General features: G+C 41.3%; 1 protein-coding gene across 1 annotated transcript; it reads right to left on the reverse strand.

The window, feature by feature from the left end:
- Window positions 1-52: 52 nt before the first annotated feature.
- Window positions 53-21,208, reverse strand: LOC311033852 (MORC family CW-type zinc finger protein 3). Its single transcript, XM_084041544.1, has 17 exons — window positions 21,110-21,208; window positions 20,836-20,908; window positions 18,459-18,591; window positions 16,462-16,683; window positions 15,658-15,804; window positions 13,736-13,889; window positions 13,189-13,317; window positions 12,783-12,899; window positions 11,184-11,287; window positions 10,413-10,547; window positions 8,164-8,280; window positions 7,570-7,647; window positions 6,857-6,893; window positions 5,533-5,900; window positions 4,580-5,048; window positions 2,424-2,587; window positions 53-440 (listed from the first exon to the last, which is right to left on the reverse strand). Exons 1-17 carry the CDS (start codon window positions 21,146-21,148, stop codon window positions 290-292), a joined length of 2,637 nt encoding a protein of 878 aa, XP_083897670.1. The 5' UTR covers window positions 21,149-21,208; the 3' UTR covers window positions 53-289.

The raw sequence follows: 21,208 nt of genomic DNA on the forward strand, positions 1-21,208 counted from the left end.
ATCTAAGCATATATAGTTTGCTGCTTAGCAAAAATGGAAAAACAATGATACATTTAAGATATTTTAAAATATGTTTTCGTGAACAGACAGGACAAACAGATGCCAGGCTTCCGTGTTCGGATTCCGGGAGGTCTAGTTCCAGACTCTCTAAATAGCATTCGGAGATTGTGGAATAGTTGTCTGGCTACGCGAGACCAAGTATGCTGTAATACTGTAAAATGTTATATTCTCAAAAAAGATAATAGAATGCAAAAAATATTGTAGATTTATAAAACAGAGACGTGTGTAGTCACAGTGAGTTGACTTCAATGATCTGCTGCAGGATATTGTCTACGTCGGAGGAGTCCACACTGACGCCAGCCAGGTCCACTTGGGGCAACAGGGCCGAGAGGAGAGACACCACGTTGCTGCGGATACCATGGAGCTTCTCTTGCACCAGGCTGGGGAGGGGGAGAGAGAGGACAGTGTCTTCTAAAAATGCCTTCTAAAAACTGTTTTTTTTTTAAAAACTTATGTTACTATGTCAGTGGTTCTCAAACTTTTTCATGTCAAGGACCCCAACATTTATATGTATTTGGCCACGGACCCCCCATCTCAAAATATGTTGTTCCAAGCCCGCTATGAGCTTATATATCTGCTATTTTTGAATAGCCAAAGTGTAAAATAATGCTTTTTAGCTCAAATCTAAAAATGACACAGATGCTTAATGGGTTACCCGGTCTTAATGGGTTAACCACTCAATCAATCAATCATTGGATTGACTGATTGATTGATTGATTGAATACTTTATTAGACAGAAATGTAAACAGCACAAGGTAGAGTCAGACATTTGGGCTAAAAGGATAATACATAAAAGTCCAGGGGACTTGTTTCCATTGTGGTCCTATAATATAGATTGGGATATAACATGGACTATAACAGGGAGGCTACAATATTCTCTGCTCAATTTATTTTTGTGTTATTTTGTAGAATCCTGTATGAGGTCCATCATTTAGTGTTAAAGTTAAAAAATATATATGTTTTTTAGTGAACCTTAATGGTACATAATGAACAGACACAAAACAGATGACTTATTTGCGATTAACTATGAAAATCATGCGATTAATCACGATTTAAAATATTTATTGTTTGACAGCCCTAGTTGCTTTATCTATATAGCTAAAATCTAAAATTACACAGATGCTTTGCTTTGTTATGTGCTAGCACATATTCACACCTCAGTCTATAGTCTGTCTTTGTTTATGTGTTCACTAATGCTTATTTGTCCTGTGTGTGTAGTGTCTACCCTGCCTTGCTGGCTTTGCTGCCCTGGTCTGGCTAGACACCTGTCACTCACCTGGGAGTGCTCTGGCTGCCCCTCCCTTTTCCCAGCTGTGCTTCATGTGTGATTAGGGCCTAGGCTATAAGAGGAGCTGTTGCCAGCTCCCATGATCTCCCCAGCAGAGCACACCTGTGTATTTGATCCCTTTCATTTGTTTATTTGTAGTTCTTTATTTCAGATTTCGGTTTCTGGTTAGTTTAGCTTCTGGTGAGACGACAGGCACATATTGCCTGGCTCACCAGACTCCCCACTTTTTAGTTTGGCCAGCCCATTACTACTTTTGTTTGGTTAGGACATTTATTTAGGTCTTTGTTTTGGTTAGTTTATTATACCTCTACCCTCCTGGTATATTTATTGATCTGGTTGCTCACATGAACTCATTGCACATGTTTTTTCTGAATATAAAATACATTTCATTGCAATTGAGACCTGATTTCTGTCCTATTATGTTATGGTCACTGGTGTTCGAGCCAAGTGTAGTGGCCGTAACACTTTGCCGGTTTTAATGGGTTAAACACTCTAGACTTTCATCCAACTGGACCTGAGTTGGCTCTGTACTTGGACTGTTTTTTTTTCTGTCCACACCAAATCTTTGTGCCCAAAACAGCCGATCTGCAATGCGTTGTGAGCTTGTAGATCTGCTATTTTTGGCTAATGTTCCCCCCAGAATATGGATGCTGGGGTTCAAGTGGTTAATTTATACTTCATCCCATGACGGTATTGTGATCCAAAAATAGCAGATCTACAAGGCCACAACGTGAGCTGTGAGCTTGTAGATCGTCTATTTTCGTCACGCAACGCTGTTGTAAGACAAAGCAAAATAAGCCTTCATATACTATCAGGAGTGGTAGAACTACATTTTGCATTGTAGGTATTTAACAGTGACTCTTGACAAGAACGAACCATACCCTCAAAATATGTAGAGGTGCTGGACCAAAATAGGGAGCCAGCCAGCCAAGAGCAATTAGCACAATGAAAACAAAAGTGTTGTTATATAAGGCTATAAAAAGGAGTTGACAGTTTAGAAAAAGGAATTCAAAATATAAAGAAAATCTAAAGAAAGATCAATGTGTACTTATTATGTCTTGTCCAGAATACATACGTGATATTTGCTGCCATGTTGGTGGTGGTATCTCCAGCTCTCAATCTGCTCTGGGAGTCAATCTTCTCTTTTTTGCCTCTGCCCTGTTCAGACGATTCCTTCTGCCCAGACACTGCCTCTGGTCCCTGGGTTAGACCTGGAGCCTGGCCAGTGGAGCTCTCACTCTGGGGAATTAAAGAGAATACTTAGAAGTGCTGTTGAGGAAGCAAGACCATTGATACTGTATTGGTGATTCTGGACCCAAATTAGTGATTCTCAACTGTAGTCCTGGACACTAGACCTATTTCCTTTGCATTGGTAATACCTGGGGACCTCATGTAATTTGGAAATAAGCGTTTGCAGATTTGAATGGCATTAAGATCACAGATGACCAGTGCAATTGATCTGAGTTCCCAAGGTACTAGTCCTGTGAGAATCTATTTTGCCCTTTAGGTCTTCACAGTCAAAACCAGTACCCGATTTTGAAGGCGAGCGTGAAAACCAGCTGGACAGGACAACCACGGTCCTTCCAGTTTTATTGTAGATCACGGCACCATTGCTTAGGTCCTTGTTCCACTGTAAAATAGAGTGTTAATTTTATCTTTACATTTGTACACTCTTGGAGTTACAAATGGATATATGAACACTGAGGACTTTACCGTGTGGTCATTGTATAAATCTCCATTCACTATACATTTTTCTTTGACCATTTTACTTTATCTTACAATGCTAATTCATACCTGGCAATTCTTTTCTAAAAGTAAGTGTAGTAAAGTGCAGACATCAGAAGCTGTTAAACCAAGGAATGCAATGACTTTGTGCAATTCTTCTTTTGGGGGGGGGGGGGGGGGGGTACATCTAGTCCACAGCCCACTGTAATCATTACTTGGGCAAAGGACCTTTGGTTAAATGAGACTGAATGCCAACATTTGAAGACATGGAATGTGTGGCGACGTATTTTTGGATAAAAACTCGAAACCTTGTATGTCCAAAACCGTTTGTTTATATTATAACTTTTTTAATAATAATACTTTAAATTTTAAAGTAGAGAAAATCTAAAAGCTCACAACGTGTCGCATCGCTTGTGCGACACTCTTGTATGATGAAGTAGGGCATTCATTTACAAAAAGACACAAAAGGTTTAAATATGGAGATACAAGGTTTCTGCCCGACAGCGACAATACTGTATGTCTGTTGAAGAGAAACATTGGATTTTGAGAAAAGATAACTAACAAAGACCAGAATAGTAATGTCAGTATTAGTCCATACCCACATTTCTATGAGGCATGGGACTGCGACTGCCATTACAGATCCCACAGCCTACAGCGGTCACAACCGCGAATACAGATCCCATAGTGAAAATACAAATAAACAGCTTAAATTTACGAAGAATTGGCTTCATCACTCCCTGCAGATGCCAATGGTCAATGCTCATGTGTAATTGAGAGCTATTGGTCAACCCACTAAGAGACAAATGGATGACAGTGTTTTGTTCATTTAATAGTAAGATTAGGCTATAATACTTAGTCAGAACTAATTGGTCTGCTTTTTCTATGGTCTTTCTACTGAATGTATTTCCTGTAATATAATTTATTTTATTCTACTTCTATCTAAATGTATGTTCTGTAATGTAATGTGGCACTAATGTAAATCATGCACTGTAAGGTCATGTACCTTGCTCTACTCTTAACCCATTTAGACCTGAGGCCGATTCTAAAATCGCCTTCTAAATCCTGACCTAAGTTTTCTGAGAAACTTCAAATATGTATTAAAAAATTACAAAATATGTATGTTGCTATATGTTGTACGTAGCAACAGGAACCCCAAAAGGGGTTCCCGTCCTGAAAGGTATAGTTACAATTAGGGGTTCCCGCCCAAAATGGGTGCATTAAGTTTTGTTGGACTTTTTTCTGTCTTTCCATTCATTTTATGTGGACCCACACATGAGTATGACATCACAGATCAGAAGTCAAACTACCCTGTTTAATTCATGACTGGCATGCTAATGAGTGACAGGTTAGGTTTCATTCAATAGGCACGGGAAAACATTTAAACACTGGAATTGATTGGCAAATGAAGTTACAGTACAGTATATGACCATGTGGTCTGTCCTGTGCTACTATTCTTAGACTTAACTGGACATAATGAGTACAGCCCGTGATGTTCACCTCACTCACCTCTGCTCGGCAACCGTCCAATCTGGTCGCTGTGGATACGGTTGGTGTCTCCGCCCCTCGTGGTGGCTTCATAGCGTCAGTTGTCATGGTTCCCTGGGATGTTGTCTTGACCTGAATACCCAGTAGCTTACGGAGTTTTTTAGCTTCCTTCTCGACCACAGCCAGCCTCTGAGCTAATATCTCTCTGTCGCCCCCCTCTGGAGGCACCGGTTGGTGACTCAGTAGAGATACCACCATGGTCTGGGTGGATGCAGAACACTGGGGACTGGTAATGCTAGATTTATTCTGAGCAGTGTCAGCTCCACTAGGAGCTCGCTGCCTGGAGTTGTCCTGTGACAACCTCTGGGGCTGGTTTGCTTCTTTCACAGGGTGCAACTCTTCTGCCACGGCCTCTGGAACAGACTGCTGCTCCCCCGAACGTGCTTTCTTCTCCAGGCCATTGGGGGGCCATGTGGGTTTCCTTTTATGGCTATAGGGAACACAGGTTTAGTCAGTGGTGTGCGTCTGTCTGTGTATTTTTGCACGTTTTGTCTCATCTACTGTTTTTCATTTCATTTCAACGAAATGTGGTAATTCAGATCCAGGTCACTGTGTGTCAATCAATGACAAACCTGATTCATATGAGTGTGAAGTTCTACAGAGTAGAGCCTGACAGATATATCGGTATGGCTGATATTGCGGCCATTATTTTCCTTTGCATTATTATTGGCGATTTTTAACACTTTCAACCTGGCATTGATATTGTAGGTGAGATGTTTCAATGTTTTTGCTTATAAGTTGTACATGTTCTCAAATAGAAACATGACTCAAATCTAGGTTTTTCAAAGTGATTATTCAGGTTTTGACAAAATGTCCATCAAATCGGTAATCGATTTCGATCGGCATCTGACTAAAGAATCTGGCATCGGTCAGACTATAATACAGAGCGTGCCTACATGCAATATCCCCCATACCTTAATATGTCTTTGTCCCCTTCTTTCTGCGCCAGGATCCTGCCTGCATCCTTAGGTGTGTGGTTTGGAGCGCGTTTCAGCTGTGTGTATGTCTGTCCTCGTATGTGTTGTTCTGTCTCAATGTGTGTTTGGTCTTGGGTGAGCGTCGCTTTGAGTGTGTGCAGTAACTCTGTGTGTGTGATTACTGATGTCAGTATCTGTTGTGTGTGCACATCATTCCCGTCGTGCGTGGCCTGGTATTCTGAACAGGCATCCATCCGTGTTTGATCCGGTGTCAGTGTGTCATTGCCGACGGCTGTGTGTGAGGCATAAGGTGCAGGTGGTGCACTCAGTACACGGAAGACCTGGGGTTTGGTTTTTGGTTGGCCCTGGAACACAAACCGGGAACACATGCACACAATTGTTAAGTAAACACAATTGTTGCAACACTTATATTCATTCTCTGTGTAATGAAGCTGCTAGACTGTGAGTTTGATATCAGACATGTCATTACAAGTCTTTAATGTGCACATGCATTATAGAACACATGAGTGCCATCAGACGCAAGGACATTAAATCTCATATACACTTTATGGAAGCCGGTCCATAGCAGATCTGCCATTCATAGTGATAGAACAAGTTAAGAAATCTAGAAGAGGTGGTGATTTAGACACCAAACTCCTACAAACTGAATCCAGATGGATTTTTTATTTACAGTCTGTTAACCCGGGTGGCATGAATGAAGACCTTTCCCTCCAGTGCTACCTATAGGAACCCTGTATTTAATTTCTTTTGTACTATTTTGTAATTTGTTTCAAAAAAATATTTCAGAAATGTTTTTCAAAAATGTTTTTCAAGAAAATGCTAACATGGCTATATGTGTAATGGTCTGTACAATGAATTTCATGATTTCAAATGCAACACTGTGTAACCCTAGATTTGTTGTCTGCATTGATAGGTCCACGCCCCACCATTGCCATGGAAATGACCCTGAGTAGTGATCCTCAGCACCTGAGCTAAGCTGATCTAGAGCCCTATAAAAGCAATGTTTGTCTGTGATCCACCCATATAGCACTGACGAAGGTCCCAGGACCGAAACGTTTGCTTTTTTAAATTCACCCCTCACTATGAGCACAGAGCACATTATGAGCATTTAAAATAAAGAAATGATATTTTCTTAAGTCTGTTTAAGGAGCTTTCCTTAATTTTTATGCAGCGAGCAAGTCTTTTTCTGCCAGTTTTCCTTTGTTTTTGAGACCACCGCACCTGCAGTCAACCGTGATCAAAGGACAAAGAAGGGCGCAACAGTTTTCCCTGTCTTTAATTTTAGCATATTTTTACTCACCTCCAATGATTTCTCACGTTTTCTGGTTTTTTGCTCTCTACAAAAGAAAAAAGAAAAAATAATGTAATTAATTAATAGTAATTAGGATTTGTATCACATCCTTATTTGTGAATGTGGTTGTTACTCACACACATGCATTTATGCATGCACACACAAGTTGTAAGTAGAGCTGCTTTCACACAGGCACAGCAACCCTGAACTAGACATTACCTAGTATGTTTAAAAATATAAATCAATATAGTCATTATGCCAATTCCCCCAAGTCCCTGTCACTGCTGACCACTACTGGTTGGCCTTGGGAGGGTGTAGACAACCATGTGTCTCCTCTGTTACACATGACGTCGCTTGCTGCTTCTTTTCACCTGACAGTGAGTAGTGTGACAGAGATCACCCCATCTCCGACGGGAACTTTACCCCTGCACCACCTGGACGCCCAAATGTCAGAATCAGTTTTACCAGGCATGCAACAGACTTGACACTGCCAGCTCCCTAGTACAAAGTCTGTGTAATGTCTGATTGCGCCCCACACGCATTGTGTGTATAGACCAGGTCAGTTGTCTGGCAAATTTACAGTACCACACACACATACGTGTATGTGAGTATGGGTGTGATAGTCACAATAGTCTATCCATGTGTTTGCACATGCACACACAAAAACCCCCGCCCTGTGCATATGTACTGACTTAGTAGTAATTAAAGGAATGGGACTTTACTGTTTCTTATGGTAGCTCTTTTGGTAGCTTGGTGTTAACAACTCGCTTTCGTCCGTCTCTTCTGGTATGGAACAGCTCCTAAAAAACAAACCACAGCTGTGCTTAGTACATAGTGCTGCTATCTCTTGCTTAGTTCAAGGACTTTCAAGCTGGCGTCCCTATTTTGGGCATGTCATCACACTCTCTAACACACACACACACACACACACACACACACACACACACACACTCTTTAGTTTTTGCCTCCCTTCTCCAGCTTGAGTTGGCGATAGTGGACATTTGTGACCACTAAATATGAAATCATGCAAGTGAGCAATGTTTAAAAAAAAATGTAATCCCATGAAAAGACTCAAATTTAAATAATGATACTCATTCATGCTAAATAAATCCAGCTGTGCCTATATTAACATTATTTGTAATAGAGGCACACACACACACACACACACACACACACACACACACACACACACACACACACACACACACACACACACACACACACACACACACACACACACACACACACACACACACACACACACACACACACACACACACACACACACACACACACACACACACACACACACACACCTGAAGCGTGGATTGGGATTCTGGCTGCAGTTCCAATGTTCAGGGCTAACATGATAATGACCTGAGGGAACCCTCCTCCACTTTAGACACTCTTCACACTGCAACCACGAGGGACTCCTGCACACATAGAAACACAGACATCTTATTGAAATAAAATTGTTCAACTGATGGAATGTCATTGGTTCCTTTATCTCATTCCCATCTCAAAGAGATGTCTCAAAGTAAAACAAACAAAGTACGGTATGACTTACAAGTTTCTCTGTAAACATGCCAAGTATGAAATTATATTTTTCCTCAAGGAGGTTCCCTTGCCTGCTCATGTGTGGAAGATTACTAGTGTATTTGCTGAGAAAATGCCAGTGAGGGACTCTTTACGGACAATGATCATGCATCCTTACAGTAAGCAGGTACATGCCTAATGCACACTGGGGAGAAGAAACTGTGAAGTGAGGTTACTGAGGTAATGTTACACTAGTGCTTCCTAGAAAAATGAAATGAAATTAAAAACAGAATACTGATTACCAAGATGAGACTTGTTGGACTTACATTAAAACATTTTACCCCTAGCATCCCTATTCTGGGCTAACAGGCGAACATTCGGTTAAAATAGGCAAACATTCTGCGAAAATAGCACATCTACAAGCATCACATTGTGACATGCTGTGAGCTTGTTGATCTGCTATTTTTGGTGACAAGATTTCAACAATGTACTGAAAGAGATGCAACACCACACTTTGTGAAATGTCATTTCTCCTGTTCATCTGACAGCCACATATTATTATTATGTACAACTATATAAGAGGTTATGAATTATTTTCTAATTAACTTTTTTAAACAGAGTTTTGTTTCTCAATAGAAATTCTACACCATACGAAAATATATATTTTAACCACTTTCAACTTTTCAAAATTATTTTATTTTTTTACTTTTTATAGCGCCAGTTACTAGTGTAGGTGCGGAGTGCTGGTGTGTCATGTACTTCTAATTTAGCCCATATACTTCCTGTAAGTAGACTTAAAAATGAATAATAAAGTAAAACCAGTTGACTACGAGAGGATCTTATTCTGAAATCCGCCGTTTTGAGAGGAAATACTTCTTCTGTTGCTGCTAAGCTACTATGACACTGATCAGATGTAAATAAGAACTCACATGGATTACACGCAAGATTTTGGCTGAAGTTCATATTTATGATATGAAAACCATGCTCCTGTGACTTAAACAATGTACACCCTTTGGAAGTGTGTTAAACTCTTTGAACCTCCGCAGAATTAGGTGAGTGGTTAATTATCTCATGCTGGCTAAAGTAGCTGCGGTAAAGCAGTGGTGTAAAGTCATTTTCAGTACTTTTACTTCAACTCCACTACATCTCAGAGAAATATTGCACTTTTTACTCCACTACAATTATTTGACAGCTTTAGTTACTAATTACTTTGTATATTTAGATTATTATCACAAAACATACATCAACCACTTCAGCCCTACAGTATATACATTTCGGCCATTTGAAAATAGCCGATCTACAAGCTCACAATGCATTGCGATGCGAAGCATTGTGAGCTTGTAGATCTGCAAATGAAAATGAAATGGGACATTCTGCATAATGAGTACTTTCTACTTTTGGTACTTTAAGTACATTTTGATACCAACACTTTTGTACTTTCACTCAAGTACATTTTGAATTCCGGACTTTTTACTTGTAACGGAGTATTTCTTACATGCAGTATTGATACTTTTACTTGGTGGTAAAGAGACAGCTGTAGCTCTCTGCTCTGATAAAAAGTTGACTGTGTAATTATCAGGTACACACACATACATGATACAGTAACGTTGTGCTCGGAACTGTATGTAGTCCTATACAGGATTGTTGTCAATTAAAATAAGCAGTCTGCCGTCATGTGGTTAACGGATTCATTGCTTTTAAATGTAAAAAAAAAATCATATGGCTCTGTTACACTTTACTATGTAATGTGCTCTAAATCAGCACTGAACGTTTCTGAAACACTTGCAATTGTAGCCTCCAATAAGGTCATAAACACCTATTTTCTATATAAAAACGAATGATCGATTCGTCGCATTAACCTCCCGACTCTGAGTCGACTAGATAAATACAGAGTCGGGGACAGCCCTACTATTTTCGCTATGACTGCACAGGTGTGCCTTGCGATTTTGACTTGCCAATCGGTATGCCTTGGACACAAACAGTTACAGTAACTGAACACAAAAATCCAATGCAAAAATAAAATCCTTACTCCTCATTGTCCTCTTGATTGACCATATCTAGATTCCTCTTCTCCAGGGCTTGGACCTCTCTCTCTCTTGCCCGCTTATCCATCACTTCTCTCCAGTAGTCATTTAGTTTTAGGCCCAAGGCACCTAGGGTCAGTCTGAAGAGGGGTTAAGAGAAATATTAATTTAAGGATCTTTACCAAACAAAACAAAAGGGTGGTTTGGTGGTGCAGGAGGTGAAGTTCCTGCCCAGCACCACAGAGGTGCATTTGGCTTTGCCGGAACCCAATTGGCTGTGGGGAGGGCGGTCTCCGTCACTCCGCTAGTGACTTATACAGGTTGGTCAGGGTGTCTGTAGTGGGGAGCTGAACTGGGAGGAATAGCGTGCATCTCCACACACGTTACATACACCAGGTGAAACTCCTCACTGACAGGAGGAGACACGTGCTCGCCTACACCTAAGACTAACCAGTAGGGGTAAGCAGTAGTCTCGTGTGGCCAGACTGTTGCCTCCCACAATTTTCAAATGTTTCCGGTCATACGGTCTCTTGGATTTCGGGAAGTGTAGTTCCAGACTCTATATAGCATTCGGAGATTGTGGAATAGTTGTCTGGCTACGCGAGACTAGGTAAGCAGCAACAAGGGACTACAGAACAAGGGGACTTGGAAATTGACAGAATTACTAAATTGGGAGAAAAATATAAAGAATTTAATATAAAATGTAAGAGTACTGCACACTGTGCTGTGTGTGTGTGTGTGTGTGTGTGTGTGTGTGTGTGTGTGTGTGTGTTTACCTGTATTCTTTGGTGTACTCAAAGTCTTGCTTGTTGTGAGCAGGCTTGAGGAAATTACATTCCATGACACCTATGACCCCCACCCCTCCCCGTTGACCTGAAGCCTGTAGGAGTTGAAAGGGAGGGGGAGAGAGGTTAAAGATGACACACACACACACACACACACACACACACACACACACACACACACACACACACACACACACACACACACACACACACACACACACACACACACACACACACACACACACACACACACACACACACAAACACAAACACACACGGCAGTGGCTCTTAAACTGCTGCATTGTGCGAACAGCCAAAGCAGGAAGGAGCCAACTTAAATGGTTTAGGCATTACTTTAGAGATGATTGAGTTGAGGTATAAGGTCAGATATGGTTGAGCTTATATCGTCACTGTCGGTCAAAATCTCCATATTTCAACGTTTTATGTTTTTTTGGGGTAAATGAATGCCCTACTTTATCATAGAAGAGTGTCGCACAAAAGTAGTGAAAATAGCAGATCAAAATGCGTCACAATGTGAGCTTGTAGATAAGCTATTTTCACTATTTTATGTTTAAAAAATTATAATAAAAAAGGAACCGTTTTGGACATGCAAGGTTTACAACCGATAGCAACAATATGTGGGTTTGGTGTGGATAAGGTCAGGGTAAGGATCTGGGAGGGCGGTGTGCATGCCCTCAAGGTCCCGTATTGGGAGCATTTTTTATGGCTTTTTTTGACTACGAAGGGTGACCCAGAACCTCCCATAACCTGAAACTTTCCATACCCCGTTAAGTTCTGTGATGGTTATTTGTTTACGTTTCCATTGTAATAAGAACCATCCCTGAAGGGGGAGGTGCGTCCAAAACTCTTTAAAAAGCGAAAATAGCTGATCAACAAGCTCACAGCGTGTCACAGCGCGTCACAGCGTGTCGCAACGGAATGCGTTGTGAGCTTGTAGATCAGCTGATTTTCTCTATTTTAGAAACATTTTGAAAGTACAAGTTCTGAGTTCTGTTATTCCCCCCCCCTGAGCGAGCAGGGCCCAAATTAGGTTCTGAGAACCTAATCTGAGAACGCGTTCAGTAAAAGAAAAACATCTGTCTTGAGAGATTACTGAGAACCTTATATGAAACCACAAGCCGTAGCGTATGGAAACAAATCCAAGACGGTTCACTTAGTTCTTGTAGTCTGAAACACTGTTTCCCAAGCAGTGGGCCGGGACCCATTTGTGGGTCACGGGCCGATTTTTGTGGGTCGCGATTATTGTTATTTGAAAGGATTTTCAAAAAATGAAATGAAACATATTCACAGTTTTTCATACATTAAAAAAAAAAGTGAAAATAGACGATCTACAAGCTCACAACACGTTGCAGAGCGACACGTTGTGAGCTTGTAGATCTGCTATTTCAACTAGTTTGGGTCCCGGGGAGACATCATATTTCTCTTTTGGGTCTCCAACTAAAACGTTTGGGAATCACTGGTCTAAAAGAGACATTTTTGAAATTGGGTACCAGCACTGGTTTAAGAGCCATGGCCAATGCATTATTGTGAGGCGGAAATGGTGTGAAATGTAATGTGTTCTTTATCTACCTTGATCTGACAGCCCACTTTCTCATAGGACTTAATGAGGCGGTTCTTGTGGTACAGCATGATGCCATAGTGGTCTTTGTTCTTATTCATTCCGAAGGTCACCTTCACCTTCTCTTTCTAATGTTCACCGGTCAAGGTCAAGAGCAGGATTTTAATTGGTAGGCAGCAATGGTATAAACACACACACACGCATACATAGGCAGCAATGGTCCACACACACACACACACACACACACACACACACACACACACACACACACACACACACACACACACACACACACACACACACACACACACACACACACACACACACACACACACACACACACAAACACACACACACAGAATTGCTATGAATGGATATGTCTGCTCAATACTATATTCATTTGTGTGGTAAGGATACACTGAACTGGGGTTTATACACGTCGTTCTCAATGTGCCCAAGGTTCTTTGCTACCAGCTTAGCAAGAACCTTCTTCTGTCTGAGTATGACCTGAGTCCTGGGCTTTAGGTACAGGATGCTGAGGTAGGCCTGAAAGTGATATAGGGATAGAGAGAGACACAAAGAGAGAGAGAACATTTTTAAATGTAAAATCAACCAAGCTAACCCACCGTATATACTTCATTGACTTCCCCCAGGGCTCAACTGTACACTTGGCCCCAAAAAAATCTCCTCGTAGAAAATAGCCAATCAACAAGCTCACAACGCACTGCAATGCGATGCGTTATGAGCTTGTAGATCTGCTATTTTTGCCAACTGTTTGCCCATTATGAACCCTAGCACCCCTATTCTGGAGTGAACATTTGGCAAAAGTAGCAGGTGTGCAAGCTCACTAGTAGGGTGCTGTAGGTAGGGTGTAGGGTGCTAGGGTGCTGATTATAGCGGACAGGCTCTACTGAATAACCAGAAACCTTGCCAGGATTACCCCTCAGGTTCACCTGAAACTCACCCTGAGAGAGAAGTCAATGTTTGGGAGGTTCTGGTCAGGTTTTAGGTTACCGGTGCTGCTCCGTCCCCTCTTCAGCTCCTCAATGATGACCTCAGGCATACGGATGTCATGGACATCTGACTCAAAGTCCAGCTCAGGCTTACCATCCTTGGTTCTTGAAGATTGGATGAGAGGATTGGTTGTTAGAACTTAACAGGGACATAGTATAGGTTTTCCTATTAACCACATGAACCCTAGCGTCCGTATTGTGGGCATGTCATAATAGGCGATCATTTGGAAAATAGCAGACCAACAAGTTCCCAACACACCCAACAAATGACAACTGTGTCGGTTGTAAACTAGCACTGACAATTGGACACTGACAGATAGGGCCCTTATGCTCTGAGCTGGGTGTGTTCGAGCATGGAGCTAATCGATGCACACAGCATCCCCATACACACTCAGGAGAGAGGTTCCATATTTCCATCTACTCTGGCTTGCTCTCTCTACAATGTGTGTGCTGCGTGCGCGTGTGTGTGTGTGTGTCAGTCTCTTTGCCTGTGTTGTCTTATAAATCCACGTCAGTTAAATCCACATCAGTTTTGGAGATTGATTCAAGCCCTGGTGCCCAATAAACTTCTGTCCAAACCAAAACTGAGCTCTAGGGATATATTTGTTGTTGGCTCAAATCAAAAGTAATTATTAATTATTAATAATTAATTAATGTTTTGCTAATAGTAAAAAGCTAATAAAAGTAAGTTTTATTTAATATGTTATTTTATATCTATGAAAATTCAAGTTAAGACAGCCTAGACGAGAGGTAACCAACCTTTTCAAGCCCATGAGCTCTTTTTATTCCAACGTGTAAGCCGAGGTCGACCACTACAATATGTTCCAAAAAAACACCACGAGTAAGACATTATCATTTGAACTGTCTGACAGGCTCAATGTATGTGCATACATCCACACAAAGGATTATCTGTCATTATTGTTCGGGATGATTTTGTCGGACACCTTTTGTCTGAAGATTTGGGAAGTAAAAAAAATAGCGGACAAGCTCACAACGTGCCACGAGTGCGACACATTATGAGCTTGTCGAATAACCATTTTCCCCTCACGAGTCGAATTGGGATCCAATCAGGTCTCTGAACAAATTTCATGGGCTCACTAGGGCTCAGGTCTCTCATTTTGGACCTGTGAAGAGCTCTACTGCAGGGTACAGCACGTACTGCTGCCATTGCCTCGGAGGCTGGGTCAATCCACTTTCAATAATTTAAGGGGGTAAATCCATAGCATACGAGTGGCCCCTCCGTCTTTGGACTAATCCACATTTTTAGCGGCGCTGGCGCCGCTCTATACATAGTATAGAGCGGTCCTGCTCTATACCTGGCTTTTCTGTCAACGTTCTGATTGGTCAGGTCTGTCAACGTTCTGATTGGTCAGGCCCGCCAAGATTCTGATTGGTCAGGTGCCTCAAGATGCTGATTGGTCAGGTGCGTCAAGATTCTGATTGGTCAGGTGCGTCAAGATTCTGATTGGTCAGGTGCGTCAAGATGCTGATTGGTCAGGTGCGTCAAGATTCTGATTGGTCAGGTGCGTCAAGATTCTGATTGGTCAGTTGCGTCAACAAAGTGATTGGTCAAGCTTCACGTGACACGTGGCTATAAACACATTATAAACACATATTGTTGACAAAATGTATCAAAGGCGCCGCTACCTTCACACAGGGTGTGATTTTTTTTACTGATCTGATTGGCACACAGTTTCAGCAAGCCACGGCATCGGCAACTTTCATTGAAACTTTCATTGAAAAGAATGGGCGCGGGGGAGTCAGTCCCCACCCATACACAAACCTTGTGTATTGGGATCGAATGGGACGTTTTTGAAGATCGACTGGTTGGTTACCACTGGCCTAGACCCTGGACTACAGTTCATACTCTAACCTGCGAATGTTCCAGATGAGGATTTTGGTGCCTTTTTTCGAAGGGATGGAATCAAAGTGTGCATGCAGCTGGTCCTGGGAGGTGATGAGGGAGTGGGTGAGGATGGCCTTCAAACTGGCCTCCGAGTCCTCTGTCACCACCAGCGACTGTAAGACTGGGTCAAGGAAATTGAACCAGGGAGGCTACCATTGATTGTTACAACTGACACATAAACATACAGTATACAGCAGGGAAAGATTACACATATACTGCAAATTTCAAATGATGTCACACACCCACACACGTGAGTTCAAATAATAATAAAATACACAAGTATCACATGCATGTAGTATAGAATGTCGTGTTCATTTTCCTGAAGGAAGGACTAGATTTTCGGAACTAAATAGAGGTCTGTGCTTTCACCTCACAGACCTTGAGATGGAAAGGAATTTGGGAGTCTTCCTGTCTCCCATATAGACAACAGAAAGGAGTTTACCTCTCTCATGGCTGGACAGATGTTATCTATGCAGTATGTTAAAATAAAGACACAAACCACACCCATTGTGGTTGGTGTTGACAAGAGAGTGTGGGCAGGAGGAAGTCTGCTGCTAAAATATTTTGACTTTTGAGATTGTATTAAGCCCTTTCCCAATCGCCTCATACATACATTAACACACACACACACACACACACACACACACACACACACACACACACACACACACACACACACACACACACACACACACACACACACACACACACACACACACACACACACACACACACACACACACACACTTTTCTCTCATTGAGGAAAGGATATTAGTCTGTTGGCTGAAGGGGGCAATGGGGACGATGACAGCCTGGGCTCTGATGTTGTCCAGGTATGTCTGAGACAGCATGCCCACGCTCTGGCAGCCCCCGTTCTTGGTGAAGATGAGGGCATCACGGCCCAGACGCATGGAGCCTGACTTGAAGCCATTGCCATACACTCCGATGGCCGTAAGGCTGGCCGGCCCCGTACCCTTCCCGGTGAAACCAAAACTACACACAGAGGGGCAGGTGCAACACGTTAGTGGCAGAAAATGTGTCTGTGACATGTATGCATTTTTGTAGAGTGCGTGTGTGAGTGCATGCGTGGGCGGGTGGATGAGCAAGAAGTGTCAAAGACAGGAAATGTGGTCTAAGACTTCTGGGGGCATGTTCTCTATAGCTTGAGCATGAGAATGATGGGGGGTGGGTAATTGTGTCTGTAAGAGTGAATGCCTGTGCTAATACTTTTAGGCAGAGTTAGTCTTTGGGGTCTCTATTTGGGGGTTAACAAATGCTGGTTTTACTTATTACTGTAGATACATATTATGCACGTAAGGAGGATACAATAGCAGCCCCCTTTATTTTAACTTAATCAGAAAAAAAAACTAAACCAAATTTGAATCTTGTCCTGTGTCTGTCAAAGCCTTGTCGGCTATTTTCACATAAAGTAATGAGCCCGTTTAAATTTCAGTAATTGTAACTTTGTTATGGAATTGGAAAAGTAATTACACTCCTACTAGTTACAGCAGAAAATAGCAGAGTTACAGTAAAGCAGTGTTTCTTAGTAAAGTGTTAATTATTCCCAACACTGTCAATGAAGTATAAAGTTTAAGTGGTTAAAACTAGCGCATTGAAATTCTGAAAAGTATCCTACTCTGTGCATGTATGCCCATATAGCCGATAGGCAGAACCAGAATAATTTTGGAGTTAACCCTTTGTGGAGTCATTAACAAAATATTTAAGACAAACGTTGTTTCCTCGCTTTCACTGTCGGCTTGCATTTCTTCCATTATCACACTGAGGTTTGTGGTTTCCTATGTTTATCTGAATAAAAGTACCTGAAGGACACTTCCGCAAGTGCTGGCATTATTCAGCTTTTATTAGACTGCACTTTTGGCCATATTAAAGCAAAAGGCCAAAAGCCTCTATCCGACATCGAACATGTCTGCCTCTACACTAGAGTTAAAACCATGCAGTAAGTGGTGTAAAATCAGTTTATAAGATGTAGGCCTGTGCAGAATCTGGCAATTATATTACGGTATAGCCTACGGTAGTAAACGTCGGAAGGAAACTCCATTTCTACACAACAGCGTGCAGAAGCGCCCTCACAGTAAAATCCTCAGTGTTCATTCTGAGTGTATAAATACAACCAATAGTTGTTGACCACTAAAGTTAAGAGTGCAATAAACAGGTTTGTTGTCTTTTATTTATATGCACACAGTCACAGACCCACTGAGGCTACTAACGTTTTGTTCAGAGAAGGACGAGCTATTTAAGCTCTGGCCACTAAGGGGTGCAGTTACACCCCCTGCTCCCCATCATGATATGCTAACGCTTATGAAGCAGTGTGTGTGTGTGTGTGTGTGTGTGTGTCTGTGTGTGTGTGTGTGTGTGTGTGTGTGTGTGTGTGTGTGTGTGTGTGTGTGTGTGTGTGTGTGTGTGTGTGTGTGTGTGTGTGTGTGTGTGTGTGTGTGTGTGTGTGAGAGAGAGGTTTCAATGGCATAGCTTTTTCAAACATCAATGGACCACATACAATGACATATTTTCTCGCATACCAGATTGATAGTGCTACTTTTTAAATCTGTGTTTAGTATTTCTTTGTAATACACTGTGATTTTATATATTTTTGTTTATGTATTTTAATGTCTTGGACCCCAGGAAGACTAGCTGACGTTAAGGAGTCAGCTAATGGGGATCTGTTTAAATAAACAAATAAACAAATAAACATGCACAGTAAAATTAAAGAGTTAACTGTGTGTGTACTAGTCACCTCACGCCTTCCTTACCTGAGCATCTTGTGCAGTTTGTTGGGGGTCATGCCACTACCATTATCAGTGAAGGTCAGACAGAGCTGACCCTCTTCCTGAACGACATCCACCCAGACCTGCTTAGCTGTAACGCCTGGGTCTGAAGCATTGTCTGGATATACACAATTACAGACAAATAGTGAAAATACCGTCAATTCAGCTTATCGTGAGGATGGCATAGGGCTGGTGATATGGTCAAAATCATCAACATCACAATATATTTGACAAAATACCTCGATATTTATATTATGATGATAATATAGCATTTGTGACGAATCCGATAATATATAGCAGGTCTACAAGTTAAAGCTAAAATCATTGTAAGCTGGTATATCAGCCATTTTTGCTATTTTGGAACATTGTTTTTTAAGCATAAAACAGGGGTTAAGTTATTAAAACCAGGAAAAGACAACACTTATGCCATATCATATTACAATATCCCAGATTATATCTACGGTAGTCTCATATCACAATATCAATATAATATCAATAAATTGCCCAGCCCGAGGATGGCATATCAGCATTGCCCTTGTTAAAGATCAGATGATAACATCAGAATCAGTTTATTGTCCAAGTATGTTCACACATGTGTGGAATCTGACTTGGTGCATTTCTCTCACATAAAAGAATATATAGGCTACAGCAGTTTAAAAAAAACATATATATATCTAGCCTATATATATCATGTATAGGCTATGTGATGAGACTTTTCATGTATCAACTATTGCACAGACTGGTTATAAATAGCCTAACAAATAATTACACGTGTTATACTACAGATATTGTACATATTATTGATATTTCACATATTAGTCATGTTAAGCTAAGTTAATATGCTTAGAGAGAGAGAGAAGAGCAACAAAGACAGTACGTACTGCATGTCTTGTGTCTTTAAGACACTCCCTCTTACAACAAGACCGCAATGGAAATAAGTCACATGAGTTCATTGCATATGCTGATAGAATAGGTAGGTAGGCCTACTATTATATACAATGCATGTCTGTGTATTGTATTTTTATACAGCAAACTAAAAACCATCAAACAATCCAGATCATTTCTCAACAACTGTGTCCAAAACGCCTGCGAAAAGCTGTCACTTTTACACTTGTTATGCAGTGTTTTGTGCCTCTCTGTGGTCTGACAGACAGAAACCACAGAGAGAGAGAGAGAGAGAGCGCAGCACGAGAGCAACACAGTCGCAGTAATGAGCAAAGTTTAAAAGTATAAAAGGGCAACAAACGCCCACGCACAGACAGGCGGACACGCGCGGCGCGCTCCTGCCAACAGCCAATTGACAACCTGCACGACAGGCGCTGCACAGAGAAAAATGTAGAAGTGATCTACAACGAACCAGTGTTGCCATGACTGCTTATTATAAGCGACTTTGGGCTTGTTTTTTTCTGTAGTTTCTTGTAAATTATATTTCCAAAAGATATTCAAAATGTTTCACTTTTTTCAATTTAAAAATAATAAATAGCAGATCTACAAGCTAACAACATGTTGCAACGCGATGCCTTGTGAACTTGTAGATCGTCTATTTTCAAATATCCGACGCTCATGTGGCCTAGCCGTTTTTTTTTGGCTTGTTTTTATAGACCTGGTTGCTTATTTCTCTCGCAAATTCTGGCAACACTGCTCCGCGCACACACACGCACAAAAATGTAGAAGTGATCTATTCTGCAATAACCCGTGTTGCCAGATGTTTCGAGAGAAATAAGCAACCCGATTTAAGACAACAAGCTCAAAAGAAGCGGCCACATGAGCACAATTAAACCTATATGCAGTGGCTATTTGAAAATGGCATGCTCAGACGCGTTGAGAGCTTGTAGTGAGCTTGTAATTCTAACACAAATCTGGTACACAGGGGTCCCTCATCTGAACATTTTCAGGTGGGGTTTAGCGGGAGGGACAACTCGGTATTCATTTGGGGGTCCATGACATGAAAATATCTGAGAACCACTGGTTAAAATTAAAAATGTAAACCGCAACCCGTGCAACTAAAGCAACTTTACAGAAACAGAAGCCCAAAGTCGCTTATAATAAGCGGACATGGCAACCCTGACAATGAACCGAAGTTTTTAAACGCACGCACAAACACACACAACACCCCTAGTTTGCCAATAAAGTCACGCTTATTACTATTATAAAAATCATTATTCGTTTTATTCGCCGGTCGACGCGTTACATTAGTATCTACATTAGCAGAAAGAATATGTAAACCTCGCATGTCAAAAAAAAGAAAAATGAAGAGAAAAAAAAGAGGAAGTGCATCCACCACCACCATAGCAGCGCAAATAATAATGCGTACATGCGAACAACAAAGTTATAAAAAAAAATGCATAATTTTGACCTTTACCTATGAGTTCTGCTACGGCACTGAACGGCCAGGTGTGACTGGTAGAGTTACTGTTCAGGAAGGACGGGCTCATCTGCATAGAAATAACAATAATATCCTTAAGTTTCACTTTTAGAACAAGAAACACCATCCTACCGTAATATCAATTTTTACCAAAAAAAAAGCATTTTTTTAACACAAAAACTTTACAATAAAGAAATAAGCTACGATAATAACACTAACAAATACTAATAATAGTACGAATAATGTTGATAATATTGTAATAAATACTTACGGAACTTAGACGTATCCCATGCTCGCTGAGTCTCGCCATGTTAAACAAACAGCCAGAACAGTGGTGTCTCCCTCTGTCGTTGTGTTCGCTGGGGTTGGT

Source organism: Gymnoscopelus microlampas (genome assembly GCF_963454915.1).
Source record: "Gymnoscopelus microlampas genome assembly, chromosome: 18".
In the NCBI taxonomy this organism is placed as follows: domain Eukaryota; kingdom Metazoa; phylum Chordata; class Actinopteri; order Myctophiformes; family Myctophidae; genus Gymnoscopelus; species Gymnoscopelus microlampas.

What these genes read in the sequence shown, in the direction of transcription:
- LOC311033852 (XM_084041544.1), bottom strand. Translation starts at nt 21,148, where the DNA reads ATGGCGAGACTCAGCGAGCATGGGATACGTCTAAGTTCC. An exon ending in GAGTACACCAAAGAATACAG is followed by an intron (nt 10,548 to 11,183) that starts GTAAACACACAC and finishes ACCCCTCTTCAG; the next exon opens with ACTGACCCTAGGTGCCTTGG. An exon ending in GGGGACAAAGACATATTAAG is followed by an intron (nt 5,049 to 5,532) that starts GTATGGGGGATA and finishes TGTTCCCTATAG; the next exon opens with CCATAAAAGGAAACCCACAT.